Genomic DNA, 22,159 nt, shown 5'->3' on the forward strand with positions numbered 1-22,159 from the left:
GACAAAGTCAATAGGGTTGATAACACAACTTTTAAACATATTAAAATGATGTTTAAAACAATAAAGCGATCCAGCCTGGCCACAGACAGTGAGTTATGTTCAGGTGTGTCCAGGTGTTTTGTCTCTCCACACATCACACAACTCCTGAGCCTCCATGAGGTGAAGCAGACGAGTGTGAGAGGCAGCGTGAGGCTCTGCATGGTTCCTGTCTGACCTGCTGTCCTCAGTACTGTTACAACCTCCACCCATAAATACATATTCCTCATTATTACATTTATCAATCACTTCATTTAAAAGATGTAGAAACACCACTCTCTCCACTCCCACAGCCGGAGCATCAATATTAATAAACACCATCTTTACGTCTTCACACACTGCTCTCACTTTTAACAGACGGCCTTTAATAACTTCTTCACTTTCTACAGACTGAGGAAGAAAGTTTGTGGAAACAACAGGTCCAGCCCCACAACTGTTAATGGTTTATGTCTTCCATAGCATAGAAAAAAAGTGTGAAAAAAAAGAGTAAACTAAGCAGACTAAAGAAGGAATAACTATTTGACTCATTCATCATCATCTAACTGCTGTTTGACCTTTTGAAGCAGTTTGTTCAGGCGGTCAGTCTCCTGGTCAGTGAAAGCTTTCTCCTCCAAAACTCCAGGACTTCTCCTAAAAGCCTTCACTGAATCAATGAACAGATATAGTACTGACCTGAATCTACAGCACTGACCTGTATCTAGAGTACTGACCTTTGACTTTCAGCACCACATCTTTCTTCATCAGGATGTGTCCCTCCCTGTTGTAGACAGTGCAGGTGTAGGTGTTACTGTCTGTGTCTGTGGGGTATTTCAGGGTCAGACTGAGGTTTCCAGGTTTCTGCAGTTTTCTCTTCATCTCTGTTCGACCTCTGTAATATCTGTGCTGTTCTTCAGGCTGGTCAGAACCGTTCTGATACACATGGACCTTGTTGTTGACTCCGTCCCTCCACTCCACTTTAGCGTCGTCAGGCAGGTGAACTGTGGTTTTGCAGGGCAGCTGGACAGACTCCACCCCTGAATCCACCTTCACCTGGTAGACTGAGAGGACAACAAACCACAACATCAGCTGTACAGACAGCAGCAGGAACTGTGATGGTAACATGACCTCACTGTCTCATCTTTCTCTCATAATCCCAGACCTCACAGTTGACAGTCTGTCTTAACAGTCAGGGAGCTACTAGAGTAAAGATGGTGCCCAGGTGCATGATGGGTAGTGTAGTAGTAGCGACATACCTGACATGAAATAGTGTCTAAAATGTAGATAGAGAGCTCCAGAAACAAGAAGTCCAACAGCCAGGAGAACCAGGAGAACCAGGAGAGCTTTGGCCCAGGATGGGAATCGTTCTGTGGGAACCAGAAACATAAAGAACATGACCTCTGACCTCTGACCTGTATCTACAGGAGGTTTTAGGGTTAGTTGCTGACCTTTGACCTGCAGCTGTACGTCCGTCACTCTCCATTCTCTCTGTCTCCCCCTTCTGAACCCTCTGACGGTGCAGGTGTAAGAGCCGCTGTCAGAGAGGTGGAGTCTTGTCAGATTGAGGCTGAGGTCTCCAGTTTCCAGAGCGTCAGTCCTCATGTATGTTCGGCCGCTGTAAAGCTGGTTTTGGTCTTTAAGTTCGTCACCTTCCTGCTGACGCTGGTGGACGGTTGAAGGATTGAGATCGTAGCGGCTCCACACCACTGAGGGCTCGTCCAGTTCAAAAGTCTGGGACTCACAGGGCAGCAGGACAAACGGGTCCCAGTCATACACCTCCACAGCTGAGGCATGCTGGGAAACTGTGAGGTCACACAGACAGAGAGGGTCAATGACAGCAGCCTTATTTCATGTCATGAGTGAATGTGGTCCTCTGCAGTGTGTGCAGCCTGTAAACTGTGCTGCTAAAGCTCAACTCAGACTCTGTGTGAATGAAGGCCAACATTTACATCCACATGTGACGCTGCTGTCAGCAAAGCATCATTATTACATTTGTGAACAGAAGCCATCAGAATGTGAGCGAGCTGCAGGGATCTAATCCTGAAGAACAGAAGTGAGGACAGTGTGACTGTACAGTCTTCTACATTCATCAGGGTTTAAAGACACAGTGAACATCTGCTGCCTTTAATCTGTTCTTCATGTGTTTCTGTGAAGAAAACATGGTCCTGCAGCTGAAACACACTGATGAAGTGAAGATGACACAGATCCACATTAGAGACATGGGGCTCTATCTTAACGATCTGAAACGCAAGTATCAAACGCAAAGCGCAAGTAGCTTTGTGGGCGGATCTCAGGCGCTGTTGCTATTATGCCGGCGGGATAAATGACTCTTGCGCCCGGCGCAAATCTAAAATGGGTTGGTCTGAAGTAGCTACATTAGTCATAGGTGTGGTTTGGGCGTAACGTGCAATAAACCAATCAAAGCTTGATCTCACATTCCCTTTAAGAGGCGCATCGCCTCAAGTCTCCAAACGCACCACCTGCTCCTGTTGTGCCCCTTCCTCCACTCCCCCCAACTCCATCTCCGTCCACCCGCTCCACTAGGAGCACATCGCGCTTTGCCACTCCCGGACCCTCACAGCAACGGCCGGCGCGTCGCATATCAGAGGGGAAAAGAATTAGTTCTTTTGTTTAAGTCCTTTAAACTTTTTTTGTTTGGTTTGCAAAAACGGGAACTGCTTCCTTGTAGATGAGAGAAGCAAAGTGTATGCACGTTAAGCACACGCTACATTATGGCCAAGCATGCGCCCTTAAAATAGTATCTGAATAACTTTCTGAAATGGCAAAATAGCACAATTGAACGTTTGCGCCGGAACACGCCTCCTCTTTTCGCTGAACCGCCCCGGGAGCGCAAAGTCATTCCCTAATTTAGGGACGTGCGTCTGTGGAGGGAAAATTCCAATGTGCGCCGAGTGCAAAATAGGAATTACACAAGCGCCAGTGTACAAAGTCAATTGCGCTGAGTGCAAGATAGAGCCCATGATGTTGGACCGAGGTGACGATCAGATCAGAGGGAGGAAGGTTATCTTATCGTGCACGAGGATCACAAACACCACAAACATCTTCATCTTCCTGTCACAACTACAACAAGCACAAAGTCCTCTTTACTGAGCTTCACTTCAGAAACACATGGAGGACATCAGTTCACAGCCAGTCGTCACTTTGCTGCTGCTGACCGTCCACTGACACCAGGACTGAACTGAAGTTTGCCTGTGATCTGTTTACAGTAAATCACATGTTGGACGCTGACTTTTGTGAGCTCGACAGCTGTGGTTCACTGTGTCTCTCTCCTCGTCTCTCTGTTCTAGTTGTTTATTCTTGGATTTCTGAGTTGCTCATAGTCCCACTGGTTTTGTACCGCAGTAAACTTTAGACTTTATACTGTATTCTGTCGAACAGCTCTTCTGTTACTGGGTAGTCTGATGCTGCCTGGTTAGCTTTCCTCAACCTAGCCTAGCTCACTGGTTTTGCCTTTCACCACAGTAACACAGCCTCGATAAAGAAGTGTCATGATGGCTGTGTTGACTGTCCTGCAGTTGTCTCAGGTGTCTCTATTAGAGAGACGTGTCCGTGAGCTACAGCAGAATAGAAAGGTGTTTGAGAAGGTTTGACACGAGGGATGTAATGAGACAACAAGACAATATATTTTACTTCAGTGAACATCAAGAAGTTCATCAGGATCCAGTTGGAGTTCATCATGAGAATATCTTTATTAAGTCATGTTTGAATACATTTTGAGATAACTGGGGTAAAACTGAGAGAAATGACAAAAGATTGCTTTGTCTCTCAGTACGTTTACATGCACAGCTTAGTCAGATTACAGCCATAGTTCGACTATGCTACTCAATCAGACAACTTCAATTATCCGAGTATACATGCCGGTGAAAAAATCAAATTGGTCAGAGCATGTCATATCCTGGTACGATAGGTGGCGCTGTCCCCATTTCAACTACTGGTAACAGAAACACCTCCGGCTGACCTCTTTACGTCACCAGCAACAACAAACTCTGCCTCGACATTCGAGAAAGATGGCGTACGAAGAGCGAGACGATGCTACATCTTTGTACATTTCGTATGTGATGTACATGATAATTACACAAACTAGATGCACAATGGCGCTCTTGCTTGTGGTGATTTTGGAGGAAAGACGCCGCCGCTGTCGTTCTACTTCCGGCTCGCGGTCCCGGGAAATAAATCTCGAGCCTGCGCAGAACGTAAAGTCCAAATCCAATCTGATGGAACATATACATGCACGGGTAATGTGACTATCAATCGAATAATCAATAATTGAATCCGACTATAAGAAATCCAATCCGGGTCCAATTTTAGTCAGACTAAGGTGTATACATGCGTCTTAAAAATCCAATCATAGTCGGACTAACACAGTAATTTGGTTTTTTGAGTGTCATGTAAACGCACTGACTAACACCTCCTACATTTGGAGACCTGAAGTGAAGCGTGACCCTCAAGCCTCAAGTAAATATCCTAAAGCATAGTCAGCAGTTTTCAGATTATTTGTATAAATATAAGAGTTGTTTTTAATCAGATTGTTGATCAAGTAAATGAACTTAAAAAAGTGCTGATTCAGCTCCGACACAGCATGTAATCTGTACAGCAAGATTTTTGTGAGGAAGGAATTAAACGCCTGTTAAAGATCTATATATCCAAGGTACATTTTCAAACTTTCAACAACTGACAGAGAAATTTAAACTCCCCAAACATAATTTATTAAAATATCATCAAATTAGACACTGGATCCACAATAACTGATCAGACTTTCCTCATATCCCCCCCGGAATCCCCTTTTTAAAAACATATAATGTGTGAAACATTTAACACTAGTAAGGGGTTGATATCCGCTATTTGTGTTATTTCAAATAATAACCTTACAATATATGATAAGATTAATACAAAGAAGAAATGGGAGTCAGATCTTAACATAAGATACGATGACAATGACTGGTGTAAAATGCTTGAAATCTCTCAATCAGTACTAATCTCAACAATTCACAGACAAATACAGCTTAATATATCTAATAGAACATATTATATTCTATATAAACGACACAAAATACACCACAACTCCTCTCCAAATTGTCAGAGATGTAGAACCTGTGAGGGGGACTTGCTTCATCTGCTCTGGAAATGTCCTAGCTTGGAAAACTATTGGAAATGCATCATTAATATAGCTTCAAAAACTACAAATGTCAAGATTCCCCCCGACCCGAGGATATGGATCCTGGGTGATGTACAAACTCTAGATGCATGCTTTACTAAAAATATTTCATATTACTTGCAGGCACAGCTGGTAAAAAGTATATTTTGCAGAGTTGGAATCAGAGTTTCCACCATCGCAGAGACAATAGTTAAATGAATTAACATCCTACAGCACACCTGAAAAAATCCTGTTCAGTGTGAGGAGGAACCCAGAGAAGTAAGAACAGATACGGGGCTCTGTCTTGGTCTTACTACCATCATTACATCAGTTTAACTAGTACATCAGTATGTAACATGCTCCCCGGTTCTATATTGTCTACTAAACTTCTATCAACTTAAGAATATTTGGACCTCATACAGCACTGGACCCAGTATTCTATTTTGCTTTTCAGATGTAACCAAAGGTGAACACATGCAATTGTTTATTTATTCATTTAATTTTTTACCTTACCAGAGCTGAGGGTGGGGGTTGGTGAGGGGTTCTGATTGTGTATGTCTGTTCCTTTGTTTGTGAAATTATATGTATAAAAAAGACTTCAACATTTTGTTTTTTAAAAGAATGTAATTTTGTCACTAACAAAAACATTCCCCCAACAGAGGAAATCAGTAAAAAAAGTATCTTTCAGTGATCTGAACTTTAAAAAACTTTTATTTTCCTTAATTCTTTAATTTAACTAGAATTACAGCCTCGTGGTCGAGTTCATCCACGCTGCAGTCAAGCTGTTCCTGAGCGTTGGTGTTGGTGTGAATAATGAACAGAACGTTTTCTGCAGAATAATAATAATATGACTTTATACTTTTGTATATCAGGTATATTCCAGGTCCAGAGCGGACAGTCGTCCACAGTAACCGGCTCTGTAGCAGCCGTCTCTGGGCTGATCTCATCTCGAAGGATCGTCCCCGGTGCTGACCCGAACCGGCTGCCTTAAATTTGTCTGCATTCATCTCATCCAGTTTGTGTATTGCTCATTTACATGTCAAGTCAATGATGTCATGTTGCCAATATTATTATGACTGAAAATACTGATTGTATTAGTTGTGCACTATTAGTTTGCACCAGCTGGGCAGATTTAATACTCGTATTTATTATCCATTAATAACAACACACTGCCACACTGTTTGTATTTGTACATATTATGTTTATAAGATTCTATCTCTATTCCTGCTCTGGCTCTTCTTCTTACCTTTTTATTGTATGGTTTATTTTTTACTATTATTATTGTCTATTGTTATATTGAACTGTGCTTTGGCTGCTGTGATGCACACATTTCACTGTTTGCAGAACTAATAAAGGCATTTCTGATTCTGGTTTCTGGTTCTGGTTCCCCTCCCTCACCTCTCCCCAGCACCAGTAGGAGAGCTGCTCACTGCACGTTAGACGATCCGCCCTGGTCGGGGAGAGTGGGGTCATTTGTGCCAATTTGTACTTAAAGTGCCTTTAAAGCAAGGGGATTACAGTAATGCCTCCAACTAAATATGTACATATAGTTTGGGATGTTGTGCGTCCCTGGGAACAATCACTTTGGATCTTAAATAAACTGTTTGAGAAATATAGCTTTAGAAAAAAAAGTGGTTTTGTGGCACAACTCTCCCCCGATGTGGGGTAAGTTGTGGCATTAGACAGAATACACTGGGGTAAATTGTGCCATTGATAACTGAAGTAAAACAGATCATTTTAATCTCACAAACGATAATGCTATATAAAAGCAAGACAAATTTAATACAAAATTACTCTTTTAACGTTTATTTAAAGTTTTAACAACATCAAAGGCCACTTTTCTATAACAAGGCCTATACCGTCACATGAACACCTAACTGACTCTTACTCTTCACAGATCCAGCCTACCCTAACACTAACCCCAACTCAAAAGCCAGTTCACAGCATTTCATGACACCTATGCCTTGAAACATTGCTGCTATTGTCTTAATATAGCCAGCTAGCTCTTCCTCCATGTTCTCGTTGAAGACTTGTTTGGCGACTGCTGTTCTTTCATAGCCTGGCATTGTTACTTCTCCTATTCTTTTTCTTATTCATATTTCTATTTATGGTCATCCTTTAGATCTTCATCTCCTCTCCAACCTGATGTATGGTCTTCCCCTGTTGCACCTCTTTCACTGCTCTTTCCATCTCCTCAAGACGAGTTGAAACCCTGTCTGTCTTCCGTTTGTATTTGTGTGGCAGGTCCTTCGGCACAAATCACCCCAAGCCCACCATTTAGAAAAAAATGCATCCCCTAGCTGTTTTGAGTTAGCCATCCATCCATCCATCCATCCATTGTCAAACGCTTATCCAAAATCGGATCGCGGGGCAGCAGCTTCAGTGGCGAGCCCCAGACTTCCCTTTCCCCGGCCTCACCGGCTAACTCTGCCTGGGGAATCCCCAGGTGCTCCCAGGCCAGAGAAACGATATATTCCCTCCACCTGGTCCTGGGTCTACCCCTAGGTCTCCTCCCAGTTGGACATGCCAGGAACACCTCCCTAGGAAGGCGCCCTGGTAGCATCCTCATCAGATGCCCGAACCACCTCAACTGGCTCCTTTCCACGCAGAGGAGCAGCGGCTCTACTCCGAGTCCCTCCCTGATGGCTGAGCTTCTTACCCTATCTCTAAGGGAGACCCCAGCCACCCTGCGGAGAAAACCCATTTCGGCTGCTTGTACCTGTGATCTCATTCTTTCGGTCATGACCCATCGCTCATGACCATAGGTGAGGGAAGCGACAAAGATTGATCGGTAGATCGAGAGCTTTGCCTTCTGGCTCAGCTCCCTTTTCATCACAACCGTGCAGTGAAGCGTCTGCAACACTGCACCCGCTGCTCCAACTCTCCAGTTAATCTTGCGCCCCATCATCCCCTCACTCGTGAACAAAACCCAGAGGTACTTAAACTCCTTCACTTGGGGCAAGGACACATTCCCCAACTGGAGTAGGCAATCCACTGGTTTCCTACTGAGAACCATGGCCTCAGATTTAGAGGTGCTGTTCCTCATCCCTGCCGCTTCACACTCAGCCACGAACTGATCCAGTGAGCGTTGTAGATCTACAGCCGATGATGCCATCAAGACCACATCATCTGCAAAAAGCAATGATGCGATCTTCATGTCACTGACCTGTAACCCCTCCACACCACGACTGCGCCTTGAAATCCTGTCCATGTATATCACAAACAGGATTGGGGACAAGTCCGACTTACTTCAGAGTACACGCACGCAGCTCTCACTTTGAGAATATAGGGATTGGATGGCCCTGAGAAGGGACCCCGTCACCCCATACTCACGGTCGTACGCCTTCTCCAGATCCACAAAACACATGTGGACTGGGAGATTGTACTCCCAGGCCCCCTCCAAGACCCCTACCAGAGTAAAGAGCTGGTCCGTTGTTTCACGGCCAGGACGGAATACGCATTGTTCCTCTTCAATCCGAGGTTCGACAATTGGCCAGACCCTCCTTTCCAGCACCTTGGAGTAGACTTTCCCAAGGTGCTGGAAAGGAGGGTCTGGAGGAGGCAGGCTGAGTAGGGAGATACCTCTGTAATTGGCACACACCCTCTGGTCCCCCTTCTTAAAGAGAGTAAAGTTTTGAGGTGGCATCATGTTAATTGTATAGACTCATGGTGTAGCTTACTAAAGCACTAAAACATGTGTGAACTGTTGTCAAAGTTGTCTATAATTGTTCAAACACAGCAATCAAAAAACCATGATCATAGAAAAAAAAAATTACTTGGGAGGGAAAAAAAATTGAATTTTTTAATTTAAATGTGCTTATCTCTGAAGCCATGTGTCTCCCATCTTGGCAGGATGAGTGACATGGATAACTCTTCGAAAATATGTGATCACATGACCAACTTCTTCTATGGTTTTCTAGATAACAGGGGCGGCACTACTTGCCCCTTGGCACAAATTACCCCACTCTCCCCTACCGGGGGTGTGTCACATTTGTGTGTGTCACAACGGTCCTACATCTAACACAAATCATAAACCAGCTCCAGATAGTGACGTCTACACTCAAAGACGTAAACAACTGGAAATTCGGACGTCATACGTGAAGAGGAACACGCACGTGCTATCTTGCGTGCGTGCATGCGCGCACACACACACACACACACACACACACACAGTCATGCACTCCTCTTACCTTAACTAACAGCGATGATCCATGAACAGGTGAGGAGGAGCGTCAGTGGAGCAGATGTGAACCTGGACATGACTGAAGAGGAGCTGGTCTCTCTGCTGCAGGTCTCTCTGCTGCTGGTCTCTCTGCTGCAGGTCTCTCTGCTGCAGGTCTCTCTGCTGGTCTCTCTGCTACAGGTCTCTCTGCTGCTGGTCTCTCTGCTGCAGGTCTCTCTGCTGGTCTCTCTGCTACAGGTCTCTCTGCTGCTGGTCTCTCTGCTACAGGTCTCTCTGCTGCTGGTCTCTCTGCTGCAGGTCTCTCTGCTGGTCTCTCTGCTACAGGTCTCTCTGCTGCTGGTCTCTCTGCTACAGGTCTCTCTGCTACAGGTCTCTCTGCTGCTGGTCTCTCTGCTGCAGGTCTCTCTGCTGGTCTCTCTGCTACAGGTCTCTCTGCTGCTGGTCTCTCTGCTACAGGTCTCTCTGCTACAGGTCTCTCTGCTGCTGGTCTCTCTGCTGCAGGTCTCTCTGCTGCAGGTCTCTCTGCTACAGGTCTCTCTGCTGCTGGTCTCTCTGCTACGGGTCTCTCTGCTACAGGTCTCTCTGCTACAGGTCTCTCTGCTGGTCTCTCTGCTGGTCTCTCTGCTGCAGGTCTCTCTGCTACAGGTCTCTCTGCTGCAGGTCTCTCTGCTGCAGGTCTCTCTGCTACAGGTCTCTCTGCTGCTGGTCTCTCTGCTACAGGTCTCTCTGCTGCAGGTCTCTCTGCTACAGGTCTCTCTGCTACAGGTCTCTCTGCTGCAGGTCTCTCTGCTGCTGGTCTCTCTGCTGCTGCAGGTCTCTCTTCTGTTATCAGCGTCCTGCTTGTCTCAGTTTTAACTTCAGCATGTGGTCACGTGGTTCACAGAAATCAGCCCTGGTAGAGAAATGCTGCGTTCAGGTTGTCTGACTTTCTGCCACCGACAGATGTTTCATTGTCATAGAGGTTCTGAACCTGCACAAGTCCTAGGAAAACTAATAAAACTGAACTTAGATAAAAGTACAAAGTAGGTCAGTTCAAATATTATTACCTTTATTTAACTCAAACAATCACAAATCAGCTCAGGGGTAGAGCCAGCCTGTTGTTATCAGAAGGTTGCTGGTTCGATTCCCCTGGTCTGCATGTCGAAGTGCCCTTGGACAAAATACTGAACCTGACGTGCATGTCGGCACCATCAGTGTATGTACGAATTACTGTAAGTCACTTTGGGCAAAAGAGTCTTTTGTGAATGACTGCAGAGCCAGTTTGAAACAGCTCCAACATCATAGAGTCGATGTGTTTGTTGTTTTTGATGTGTCTGTTGTGGATGCAGTGCCGGACCGGTCCTGAGTAATTTGGTGCCCTATAAGATCTTAGCTGGCGCCCTCTTGCATCTCAGTCAGTTTCACAATCAGTGTTCATACATTCAGACAGAAACTGGATGTACATATTCAAGATTTTATTCCTTTTAAGTCAAAATATCTCACCAAATAAAAACTGAAGAAAGAAACAGGTGATAAATACAATACAAATAAGACATTGTGCAAACATATTATCTCTCAGCCTCAGAGTGTCATCTCTCTCTTATCTATTGTCAGCCACTTTGCAAAACGACATCCAACTCCTTCCATGTTGCCATGTGGGTATTGTGCTCCCGGCTGTCCTCATGAACCTTCAGGAAGTGGCTTGCATTGTTCCAGCCTTTTAGTCCTTCCTTATTAAGTCTGTAATCTTTTGGAGAAAGAAAGCAGCAGAAGCAGTGCAAGCTATCATTTCTGTTTGAGTACGTCAGCTAGCTTCTTTTGATTTTTTCAGCATTGACTAAGACTCTGTTACAAAAGTCATGTTGACACTCTCCCATCTTAGTTTTTTGGGAAATGTGTAACTGCTTTTTAAGAGATTAGAAGAGATGTCCAGTCAGCAGATCTGTTGGTGCCTTTAGTCCTGATGCTGTGTCACTCTGCTGTGCTGAGGTAGAGGACAGGAGCACCTGATGCTGTGTCACTCTGCTGTGCTGAGGTAGAGGACAGGAGCACCTGATGCTGTGTCTCTCTGCTGTGCTGAGTTAGAGGACAGGAGCACCTGATGCTGTGTCTCTCTGCTGTGCTGAGGTAGAGAACAGGAGCACCTGATGCTGTGTCACTCTGCTGAGCTGAGGTAGAGGACAGGAGCACCTGATGCTGTGTCTCTCTGCTGTGCTGAGGTAGAGGACAGGAGCACCTGATGCTGTGTCTCTCTGCTGTGCTGAGGTAGAGGACAGGAGCACCTGATGCTGTGTCACTCTGCTGTACTGAGGTAGAGGACAGGAGCACCTGATGCTGTGTCTCTCTGCTGTGCTGAGGTAGAGGACAGGAGCACCTGATGCTGTGTCTCTCTGCTGTGCTGAGGTAGAGGACAGGAGCACCTGATGCTGTGTCACTCTGCTGTGCTGAGGTAGAGGACAGGAGCACCTGATGCTGTGTCACTCTGCTGTGCTGAGGTAGAGGACAGGAGCACCTGATGCTGTGTCTCTCTGCTGTGCTGAGGTAGAGGACAGGAGCACCTGATGCTGTGTCTCTCTGCTGTGCTGAGGTAGAGAACAGGAGCACCTGATGCTGTGTCTCTCTGCTGTGCTGAGGTAGAGGACAGGAGCACCTGATGCTGTGTCACTCTGCTGTACTGAGGTAGAGGACAGGAGCACCTGATGCTGTGTCTCTCTGCTGTGCTGAGGTAGAGGGACAGGAGCACCTGATGCTGTGTCACTCTGCTGTACTGAGGTAGAGGACAGGAGCACCTGATGCTGTGTCTCTCTGCTGTGCTGAGGTAGAGGGACAGGAGCACCTGATGCTGTGTCACTCTGCTGTGCTGAGGTAGAGGACAGGAGCACCTGATGCTGTGTCACTCTGCTGTGCTGAGGTAGAGGACAGGAGCACCTGATGCTGTGTCACTCTGCTGTGCTGAGGTAGAGGACAGGAGCACCTGATGCTGTGTCACTCTGCTGTGCTGAGGTAGAGGGACAGGAGCACCTGATGCTGTGTCACTCTGCTGTGCTGAGGTAGAGGACAGGAGCACCTGATGCTGTGTCACTCTGCTGTGCTGAGGTAGAGGGGACAGGAGCACCTGATGCTGTGTCACTCTGCTGTGCTGAGGTAGAGGACAGGAGCACCTGATGCTGTGTCTCTCTGCTGTGCTGAGGTAGAGGACAGGAGCACCTGATGCTGTGTCTCTCTGCTGTGCTGAGGTAGAGGACAGGAGCACCTGATGCTGTGTCACTCTGCTGTGCTGAGGTAGAGGACAGGAGCACCTGATGCTGTGTCACTCTGCTGTGCTGAGGTAGAGGACAGGAGCACCTGATGCTGTGTCTCTCTGCTGTGCTGAGGTAGAGGACAGGAGCACCTGATGCTGTGTCTCTCTGCTGTGCTGAGGTAGAGGACAGGAGCACCTGATGCTGTGTCTCTCTGCTGTGCTGAGGTAGAGGACAGGAGCACCTGATGCTGTGTCTCTCTGCTGTACTGAGGTAGAGGACAGGAGCACCTGATGCTGTGTCTCTCTGCTGTGCTGAGGTAGAGGACAGGAGCACCTGATGCTGTGTCTCTCTGCTGTGCTGAGGTAGAGGACAGGAGCACTTGATGCTGTGTCACTGGGCTGGTGGGGAAATATGTTAAAACTGCATCTGAAGACAGAAGAGAAGAATATGTGACCATTTTCTAACCACAGTGGCAGTGCAGTGTATATATTTAGCCTATGAATGATATGGGAAAGCTAAGGTGTGGAGTATTAACAGTAATACACTTTAACACTGATGTAACTTTAACAAACATAAACTGTGACACAATAAACCAAAGGTTTACAATGACCCTATTACAAAGGGGATGGCAAACTAACAGCATTTTAACTGACATACAAGCAGTAAAGACACCTGTAAAATAACACCTGAACAGGCCTAATGTTAACTTTCCAAACGTCCTGATGAATTTAAGGTGCTTATGATGCTGCTATCCAAAGTAAGCTAGTAAGCTAACACTCTGCTCCAACAACGGGAACTACGATCATTAAACTATTAATTTCCTTTCACTTCATCACATTGACGTTACTGTACCTGTATCTTCTTCACCTCTTCCTCATCTTTCCCTCTTTTCCTTCACTGGGCGCTAGTGTTGTGTCGTTTGTGAATGTGTCGTTCGAACAAACGAATCTTTTAAGTGAACGAAGTAAACGGAATCACTTCAGGAACTGATTCGTTCCTTTCTCAGTTCAGTTGAGCTCAGCTGCGAGCATGCCGGCTGGGAGTGGTACTGCTGCGACCCACTCAGAGAACTGTGAGGACGTGATTCACGTTCGTGCTGTGATTCGTTCATGATTCGCGAACCTACCTTTTTTTAATTTTTTTTTATTGTGGTTGATAGATATATTATAGGCACATAGATTGGGATGTTACAGAAGAAGGTAGGGTGAAGTCAGCAAAATGAGGTTACATAACATCATAGAGCGCAGGAGAAGACAAAAATAAATACATTTCATGTTAGGCAAACTCAAAATCATTTCAATAACATGCAAACAGAGAAAATAATACTAGAGTCTTCATGGCTTTCTTATTTTCAGACTGACTAATTATGTTGATGTATTGTTTGATTTCCTTTTTGAGACGCTGAGTACACAGTATCTGATTAGTGAATTTGCGGTTATGGATATGAGCTTTGGCTAAAAATAATATTAAATTAATTATATAATATTGGTCTAATTGGGAAGACGGGACTGAAAGGAAACCAAACAATACATTTTGATAATCCAAAACAAAGTTTTTGTCAATGTGTTGACGAATTAAATTAGTTACATTTTTCCAAAAAATCTGCAGGTAAGGACACGACCAAAAGAGATGGTGAAGATATTCTGGAGCCTGTTTACAGAAGGAGCAGAGTTCGCTGATGTCTTTTTTATTATCTTTGCATAAATAAATTGGAGGGATAGATACGATGGATGAGTTTTAGGGATACTTCTTTGATTTTATTTCTAATAAAATATTTGTAGGGGAGGGACCAAATGTTTTTCCAGATCAGGTTTGTGAATATATTACTCCAGTATGACACAACATTGGGAGTACTGACATTTCCTTTTTGAAATAATGCACGTACAGTATGATTGCTATTGTTTTTTGCCGTGAGGCAGATTTGACCAACTTCTGTCTGTACAGGCTCCAGAGGTGACGGGTCAAACTCAAGTAACTTAACAGTTTTCAGTAACATGATTACACCAGAGGGTATTGCATCAATTACTATTGCATATTCTTTCGGAGGAATAGGAAGTGCATATTTATTTAAAAATTCGAGTATGATAATAATGTGCCGTTAGATTTGAAAAGCTGACTAACTAGAATTATGCCATGGGTGAACGAGTTCTCTAGGAAAAGTGATTTGTGTTTGTATAGTATGTCCCTATTATTCCAAATATAATATCTATGGGACGCAAAGTTATAAATCAAAAACCAGGAGAGAAGTATCTGTTTATGAAAGTTGGCTAGTTTTGTGGGGAGTTTTTCAATATTGTAGGTGCAGAGTAACAAAAAATTAAGGCCACAGATTTTGGAGAATATATAGTTGGGAATGAATTTACAGATTGATGTTGGGTTTCTGATAAATTGTCTGATCCAGTTGATTTTGAATATGTTATTCAGAGTGGAAAAATCAAGAAAATTAAAACCTCCATTTTCATGAGAATTCATTAAAGTTGATTTTTTGATATAATGGATTTTGTTTTTCCACACAAAGTTATAAAGAATTTTGTCAGTAGCTGAGGTGGTCTGTTTATTTACATCCAGAGATATTGCTGTATATGTAAGCCGGGATAAGCCCTCTTCTTTGATAAAAGAGTTCTGCCCTGAAGGGAAAGATCTCTCTGGAGCCAAGAGTAAAATTTTGTCTGTGTTTTTTCTATGATGTGGGTAAAGTTCAGAGAGCATCTGTTGCTTGTGTTTTTGTTGATGATAATTCCCAAGTAGGAGACAGACTCTTTTACAGGTATGTTGGAAATAGATGCAATATTACAGTTTTTGAGTGGTAGCAGTTCGCACTTGCGGATGCTCTAGAAAAAAATGAAATTCAGTCAATAGCAACAGAAATTTGTGAGGCATTTTTTAAAAGTAAGGAAGTGTCATCTGCTAGTTGACTGATGACGAATTCCCTGTCTGCTATAGATATCCCCTTAATGTGGCTCTGCTCCATGAAATCAGAGAGCAACTGAGCACATATCAAAAATAAATATGGTGACACAGGGCAGCCCTGCCTGATTCCACAACTTAAGTCAAAGCGTGGAGAAGTACCTGTCTGCATTTTAATTGAGCAATTCGCTTCCTTGTACATGGTTTCAATTGCTGAACAAAAGTATTTACCAAAGCCAAATTTCTGTAATGCCTGAAACATAAATTTGTGTCCAGTGGTATCGAATGCATTGCGAAAATCCTGAAATAAAATAAAAACTGTCATCAGGGCAGTAGTCAGCATAATCAATAAGATCCAAGACAAGTCTTATGTTGTTGGATATACAGTATGACTTCCCTTCATAAATCCTGTTTGCGTTTCATCAATAATGTAATCCAGTACCGCTTTAAGTCTTTTGGCAAAAATTCCAGCTAAGATTTTATAATCATTATTGAGGAGACAGATTGGTCTCCAGATGTCCCTCTGATCATTACTGATACATTTTAACTGAGGAGGATATCCAAAAAAGTAATCTGTAGCGTTTTTATCATAGTGTGATTTATACAGGTTCTTATAGAACATTAAGTAGTGATTGGAAACCTTTTGTGGATCATCTGTGAAAGTCCCATCTATATTGAGTTTTTGAATGCAGTTTGCTCTACTGCGTGACTTTTACAATCTAAAGAAATATGCTGTGTTTTGCTCCCCTTCCTCCAACCATTGTTTTCTGGATCTCACATAAGCTCCTTCTGCTTTAACTCTGTACATTTCATCTAGCTTGAGCTGCTGTTCAATTAAATCTTGTTTGTCATCCTCTGTCAGATCTTCAGGCATACACTGAGTGACAGTAGCAATTTTGGTAATCACTTTTGTTCGTTCCTCTTTTCTTAGTTTGGCCAAAGAGGATCCATATTTTCTTAGGTATTTTGCTATCTCAAATTTTAATAGTTCCCAGTTATTAAGAAAACATTTATCATTTAAAGCCTCATGCCAGTAAGATTTTATTCAAAAGTGATTTTTTTCTATAACAACTTTATGTTTTAAGACTGAGTTGTTGAGTTTCCAATATGAATTCCGGTGGGTAGTGCTGGCATTAGGTCTAAAATTAATTTGAAGATTTATAGTTTTGTGATCTGTGAGTGGAGTGGTCAAAATGTTAACATAAATATTATTTTCATCTAGACTATTTGAGATTAACCAGTAGTCGATTCGTGATCTACAGATGCCAGTTTTGTTAGTCCATGTATAGGATTTAGTAATTGGATTCTTTTTCCTCCAGATATCTTCTAATTGGAATTTCTGCATAAATAACATTACATTAGAAGGAGAATTTGTTGTATTTTTTGGAGGCCATCTATTTATAGGGTCATCAACCGTAACACTGAAATCCCCACCAACAATAAACAGCAGGTTTGGATATTTAGATAACCAAGATAGAAAACGTGATTCCAGAGTGTCAACTAAGAAGTCATTACCAGTTTTGGTATTATAACCATATATATTGGCCAGAAGGACTATAATATCATCAAATTTAATAATTAGTTTGAGAAATCTACCGTTCAGGTCACTCTCCAAGTGTAATATAGCTCCTTCCGATTTGTTTTTCAGGGAGGTTACTCCTGCTGACCGTTCTGAGCCATGCGAAAACCATATGTCATTTCTCCACTGATTTTTCCAGAATTTGACATCATCTATGATCGAGTGTGATTCTTGTAAGAAACAGAAATCAGACTTTTGTTGTTTGATAAATAAAAATAAGGCTTTACATTTTAAGTTATCTCGTAAGCCTCTGGTATTAAGTGAAATCACTGACAGGGACATTACAAAAATGTGGGCAGATAATTCAGAAAACCAAAATTGGCCTTTATTATTTATCGCCTCACTGAGACGCCATCAGACCTCTCTTCCACACAAGCCGGGGCAGGAGTTCTTCTTCGATTCGCGAACCTACTGCATACAGAGAACTGTCGCTAAGGACGTGGTTCTCGTTCACGTACTGTGCTGAAAGTGCCGCTGTGTCACTCACTCAGGGCAGAGGAGTTGATTCACGTCCAGTAACCTACTGCTAAAACTAGCGCTGTGTTGCTAGCATCTGTGTAGCATCATGTTAAGTGATTTTACTGTGCACAGAGGACACTTTCACTGTGTAATAATTTTAGTGCATGTATACCACTCAAAGCAGCGCTGCGTCTCCAACAAATGATTGTGTACTATAGTCCTTGAACGCACCGTCCCTCAGTAAGTGAACGTGAACCTCAGGGCTGATTAATGAACTGAATGACCGATCGTTTGGCTGCTCATCAGTTCAGGGAGGTGGAGAGCACTGAACGATTCGGTGAACGAATCTTTTGAACGAATCATTTTAATGAACGGATTCTAGAGATTCAGTACAGTAAAAAGAACTGCCGTTCCCATCACTACTGGGTGCCGGATGGATTCCGTCTTTTGGACCTTGTGGTTCCGCTACAGTATCAGTAAATCTCTGCTCTGATTATTGTCTATTGTTATATTGAACTGTGCTTTGGCTGCTGTGTCGCACACATTTCACTGTTTGGAGAACTAATTAAGGCATTTCTGGTTCTGTTTTCTGGTTCTGGTTCCCCTCCCTCACCTCTCCCCAGCACCAGTAGGAGAGCTGCTCACTGCACGTTAGACGAACTGCCCCGGTACCGGAAGTGTGTCACTTTCTGACTAACGGTCCTTCAACTGACACAAATCATGAACCAGCTCCAGATAGTGACGTCAACACTCGTAAACAACAGTAACAACTGGAACTTAAGACGTCATATGTGAAGAAGAACACGTATGCTCTCTCTCTGTCTCTCTCTCTCTCACACACACACACACACACACACACACACACACACACACACACGCTCACACACACACACACACACACACACTCACACACACACACACACACACACACACACGCTCAGAGACACGCCCGCGCTCCTCTTACCTCCACTAACAGCGATGACCAATGAACAGGTGAGGAGGAGCGTCAGTGACGCAGATGTGAACCTCAACATGTCTGAGGAGGAGCAGGTCTCTCTGCTGCTGGTCTCTCTGCTCCCGTTCTCTCTGCTGTTATCAGCGGCCTGCTTGTCTCTATTTTAACTTCAGCATGTGGGTCATGTGGTTTCCCAGAAATCAGCGCTGGCAGAGAAATGCTGCATTCAGGTTGTGTCGTACATTCAGCCACCAACTGATGTTTCACTGACGTAAAGGTTCTGAACCTTCTCAAGTCCAAGTAAAACTAGTAAAGAATAACCCCTATTTTGTAAATAGTAAATGTTAAGACCTTAATAATAAAAGAAAACATTCAATCCCTTGTTGTCAAAAGCAGCACTTGATGCTGAATGGAAGAGACAATGTGTAACAATAGAACAATATTTTATTTCATGAATTATATAAAATGAACAATTATGAAGAAATAATTTAAACAGAACTCATAAATTAAGTAAATAACAACAGATATAATGTAAGGATTGTCCTCTGGAGCAGAGAAGAGCCTCTCCATCCTCTCTGCAGCCTCATGTCCTCCTTCATCCTCCTCCTCTTCCTCCTCGGCTCTGGCTCTCCTCCTCCTCTTCATCATCTTCATCCTCCTCCTCCTCTTCCTCCTCGGCCCTGGCTGGCTCTCCTCCTCTTCATCGTCTTCATCCTCCTCCTCCTCTTCCTCCTCAGCCCTGGCTCTCCTCCTCCTCTTCATCATCTTCATCCTCCTCTTCCTCCTCGGCTCTGGCTGGCTCTCCTCCTCCTCTTCATCGTCTTCATCCTCCTCCTCCTCTTCCTCCTCGGCCCTGGCTGGCTCTCCTCCTCCTCATCATCTTCATTCTCCTCCTCCTCCTCCTCCTCGGCCCTGGCTGGCTCTCCTCCTCCTCCTCATCGTCTTCATCCTCCTCCTCCTCTTCCTCCTCGGCCATGGCTGGCTCTCCTCCTCCTCTTCATCATCTTCATCCTCCCTCCTCCTCTTCCTCCTCGGCCCTGGCTCTCCTTCTCCTCATCGTCTTCATACTCCTCCTCCTTTTCCTCCTCGGCCCTGGCTGGCTCGCCTCCTCTTTATCGTCTTCATCTTCCTCCTCCTGGTCATTTGGCCCTGGTGTGTCCTCAGTGATGGAGGCAGTTAGGACAGGGGGGGCAGTGGAAGGCCTCTGTCCCAACACCTCATCCATGAGGACAAACCAGGACCCAGTAGCAGCGCTGGGCCTCCCGCTGACCCTCTGCTGTCCCTGGATATTAGCAATCCTGAGGCAGTGGAAATCAATCACGTCAGCAAAGTATTTATTAACCTTCAAACCTGCAGCTACTTTATACTTTTTCTTTAAATGGTCCCACTTGTTTCTGGCCTGCTGGGCTCGATCTTCCCCTGCAGGCCCATTGTTTCCAGAACTGTTCTGAACACAGAGAGAAGCAAGAGAAAAGGTCAACACAAGGTCACATGAACAAGCGCTCTGTTTGCTCCCTAAAACACAATGAAATGTAAAAGACGCTTTGTGTGTTGTTTTGCGGTCAACAGACAAAAGAGCTCTAAGACAGCAAGAAAATATAGATAATCATAAACTGAGCTCTTTATTCAAACGTTTAACTAGACTTAAAGCTTTACAGTCTGAAATAAAGCAGCCTGATCTGAATCTGTTCATCTTGGTCCATTTATGTACATGAAGTAAAAAGTAATCTCCAACATCTCCACAGACACAAGTAAGATATAAGATATAAGTCAACCTCTGAACATGTAACGTTTGAAAGTGAAGCTTTTCAGGCTTTACTTCCAAAGGCATCAAGCTGATTACCAACGTATTTTAACTGACATTTTGAGGTTTTAATATCCCTTAAAGTTTAACACATCTGGTGTTGGATGTTCAAATCAGTAAAAACCGAGTATAGACGCAAAATCTGAAGCACTTGAGGTCGCCATTATTTATTTATTTATTTCTTCAAGCACGCAAAGAATCTTGGGCAATTTATATCCGTGAAGGATCGTGGCGGTGCGTCCTCAGGAAGAGGGAAAAGGAGGCAGCATTTGTGGGGAGCATTTCAATTGGGACAGTCTTCATGCAGCATTGTGACGTAACTGGCCTTTAAATTAGTTGTTTTTAATCTGATTGTTGATCAAATAAATGAATGCTCTGGAGCAGCATGTAATCTGTAAAGTAACTAGTAACTAAAATGATGTTTTCAATAAATGTCGCCCTCTGGTGGTTGTTTATCAGAACATCAGTGATGAACTCTGATTGACAGGAATCTTCATCTTCTATCAGTAATATAGCACTAAAATGACTAATATGTTCCTACCTTAGCACAGTCTTACATAATAAAACACCAAAGCTAATCACTACTGCATCCCGTCCTCCCTCCTGCACAGGCAGCCAACACATACTATCACTAAAAGGCTCCTTGTTCCAGTTCCTAAATGATGTGAATGGCCGTTCAGTGGAGCTCAAGGTACGACCATCACATTGTTTTCATTTGAGGCTCTGGTTTTAAACCATCTTCATCAAGTAGTAACGTCCTCGTTCAGGGAACAGGCTTTCACCTGGTAGTCATCTACAGACCTCTGACTCCCAGTTACTAGAAGAGTTCTCTCAATCTCTTGCAGATCTTGTGACTCGTTCACATCAGATACTAATTATTGGGGATTTTATCTCCATTTAAAAAGCCTCCTGAAGCCTTCTGAACCTCTAAGTGAAGCTTTTCTGGGACTTCTTGATATTTCTGGCTTTATTCATCGTGTTCATGAACAGACTCAGTCCAGTGGAAACTCTCTTATTTAGTGACAATTTTATTCTATTTTCTAATTTCAGCAGCACTTTAAACTCCTTTTCTTACATGTTGAGGTCATTATTGTGGTAATTAGGAAGTAATTTCATGATAAACTTGATAAATACATACAAAACATCATAATTACTCGCCTACTTACCATTAAAGTTCTAGACCTGTTGATACTCTACTTATAATTAATGAGGGATATTTTAGTGTTTATTTTCTTTATTTTGTGACATATCTGAATATTTGAATATTTTTGCTCCCCCAAAATAGTTTGACACATTTCATTTGTTACATTTCCACACACACGCACACACACCTGTTGTAAACAAACCATGTTTAAAAAACACAAGTGAATTTTTCATGTTACTTTTGACCAGATTTACAGCAACATTTGTGAACTTTGTGATATTAAGTTCTCTTGTAAAAATATAATTTCAATGTTAAATCTAAATGTTAAATATTCTCTGTCTCTCTGGGGACTTTCAGTGTCAGACTGAGGTTTTAACAACTTGCAAGACAGAATCTGCAAAGAAATAAATTAAATAACAAAGACTTTGAACTAACTGGAAGCAGGAGGCTTGAAACTACAAAAAGCTCCTTTAAACACAAACATCATCTTAAGGAAGTGCAGATGTGCTCAGTGGAATCTACCAGTAAGAGTCTGACATCATTACTGACATGGTTCCCACACAGAGAGACCGTTCTGTTGAATAAGAAGATCTGTTTTGTTACCAAAAGTTGGAGAGAAGAGTTCGGAGTTTACCACGAGGATTTCCAAAGTCATGTCTCAATATTTAACTGATTCTGAGGATCATAAGGTGACCTCTCACCAGATTTCACAGTGAGACTTCTTGAACAGGACTTGTGTT

General features: G+C 43.4%; 1 protein-coding gene across 1 annotated transcript; it reads right to left on the bottom strand.

The window, feature by feature from the left end:
• Nucleotides 1-714: 714 nt before the first annotated feature.
• LOC115590348 (uncharacterized) lies at nt 715-18,550 on the bottom strand. The gene is made up of 5 exons (XM_030431698.1): nt 18,481-18,550; nt 1,461-1,814; nt 1,269-1,379; nt 953-1,073; nt 715-793 (listed from the first exon to the last, which is right to left on the bottom strand). Exons 1-5 carry the CDS (start codon nt 18,548-18,550, stop codon nt 715-717), a joined length of 735 nt encoding a protein of 244 aa, XP_030287558.1.
• Nucleotides 18,551-22,159: the final 3,609 nt, after the last annotated feature.

The sequence above is a fragment of the Sparus aurata genome, chromosome 10 (assembly GCF_900880675.1).
Source record: "Sparus aurata chromosome 10, fSpaAur1.1, whole genome shotgun sequence".
In the NCBI taxonomy this organism is placed as follows: domain Eukaryota; kingdom Metazoa; phylum Chordata; class Actinopteri; order Spariformes; family Sparidae; genus Sparus; species Sparus aurata.

Coding starts and splice junctions, on each gene's coding strand:
- LOC115590348 (XM_030431698.1), bottom strand. CDS start 18,550: ATGTTGAGGTTCACATCTGCGTCACTGACGCTCCTCCTCACCTGTTCA. Junction 1,815..18,480: donor GGTCATCGCTGTTAGTGGAG/GTAAGAGGAGCG, acceptor GTGACCTCACAG/TTTCCCAGCATGCCTCAGCT. Junction 1,074..1,268: donor TAGACACTATTTCATGTCAG/GTATGTCGCTAC, acceptor TTGTCCTCTCAG/TCTACCAGGTGAAGGTGGAT.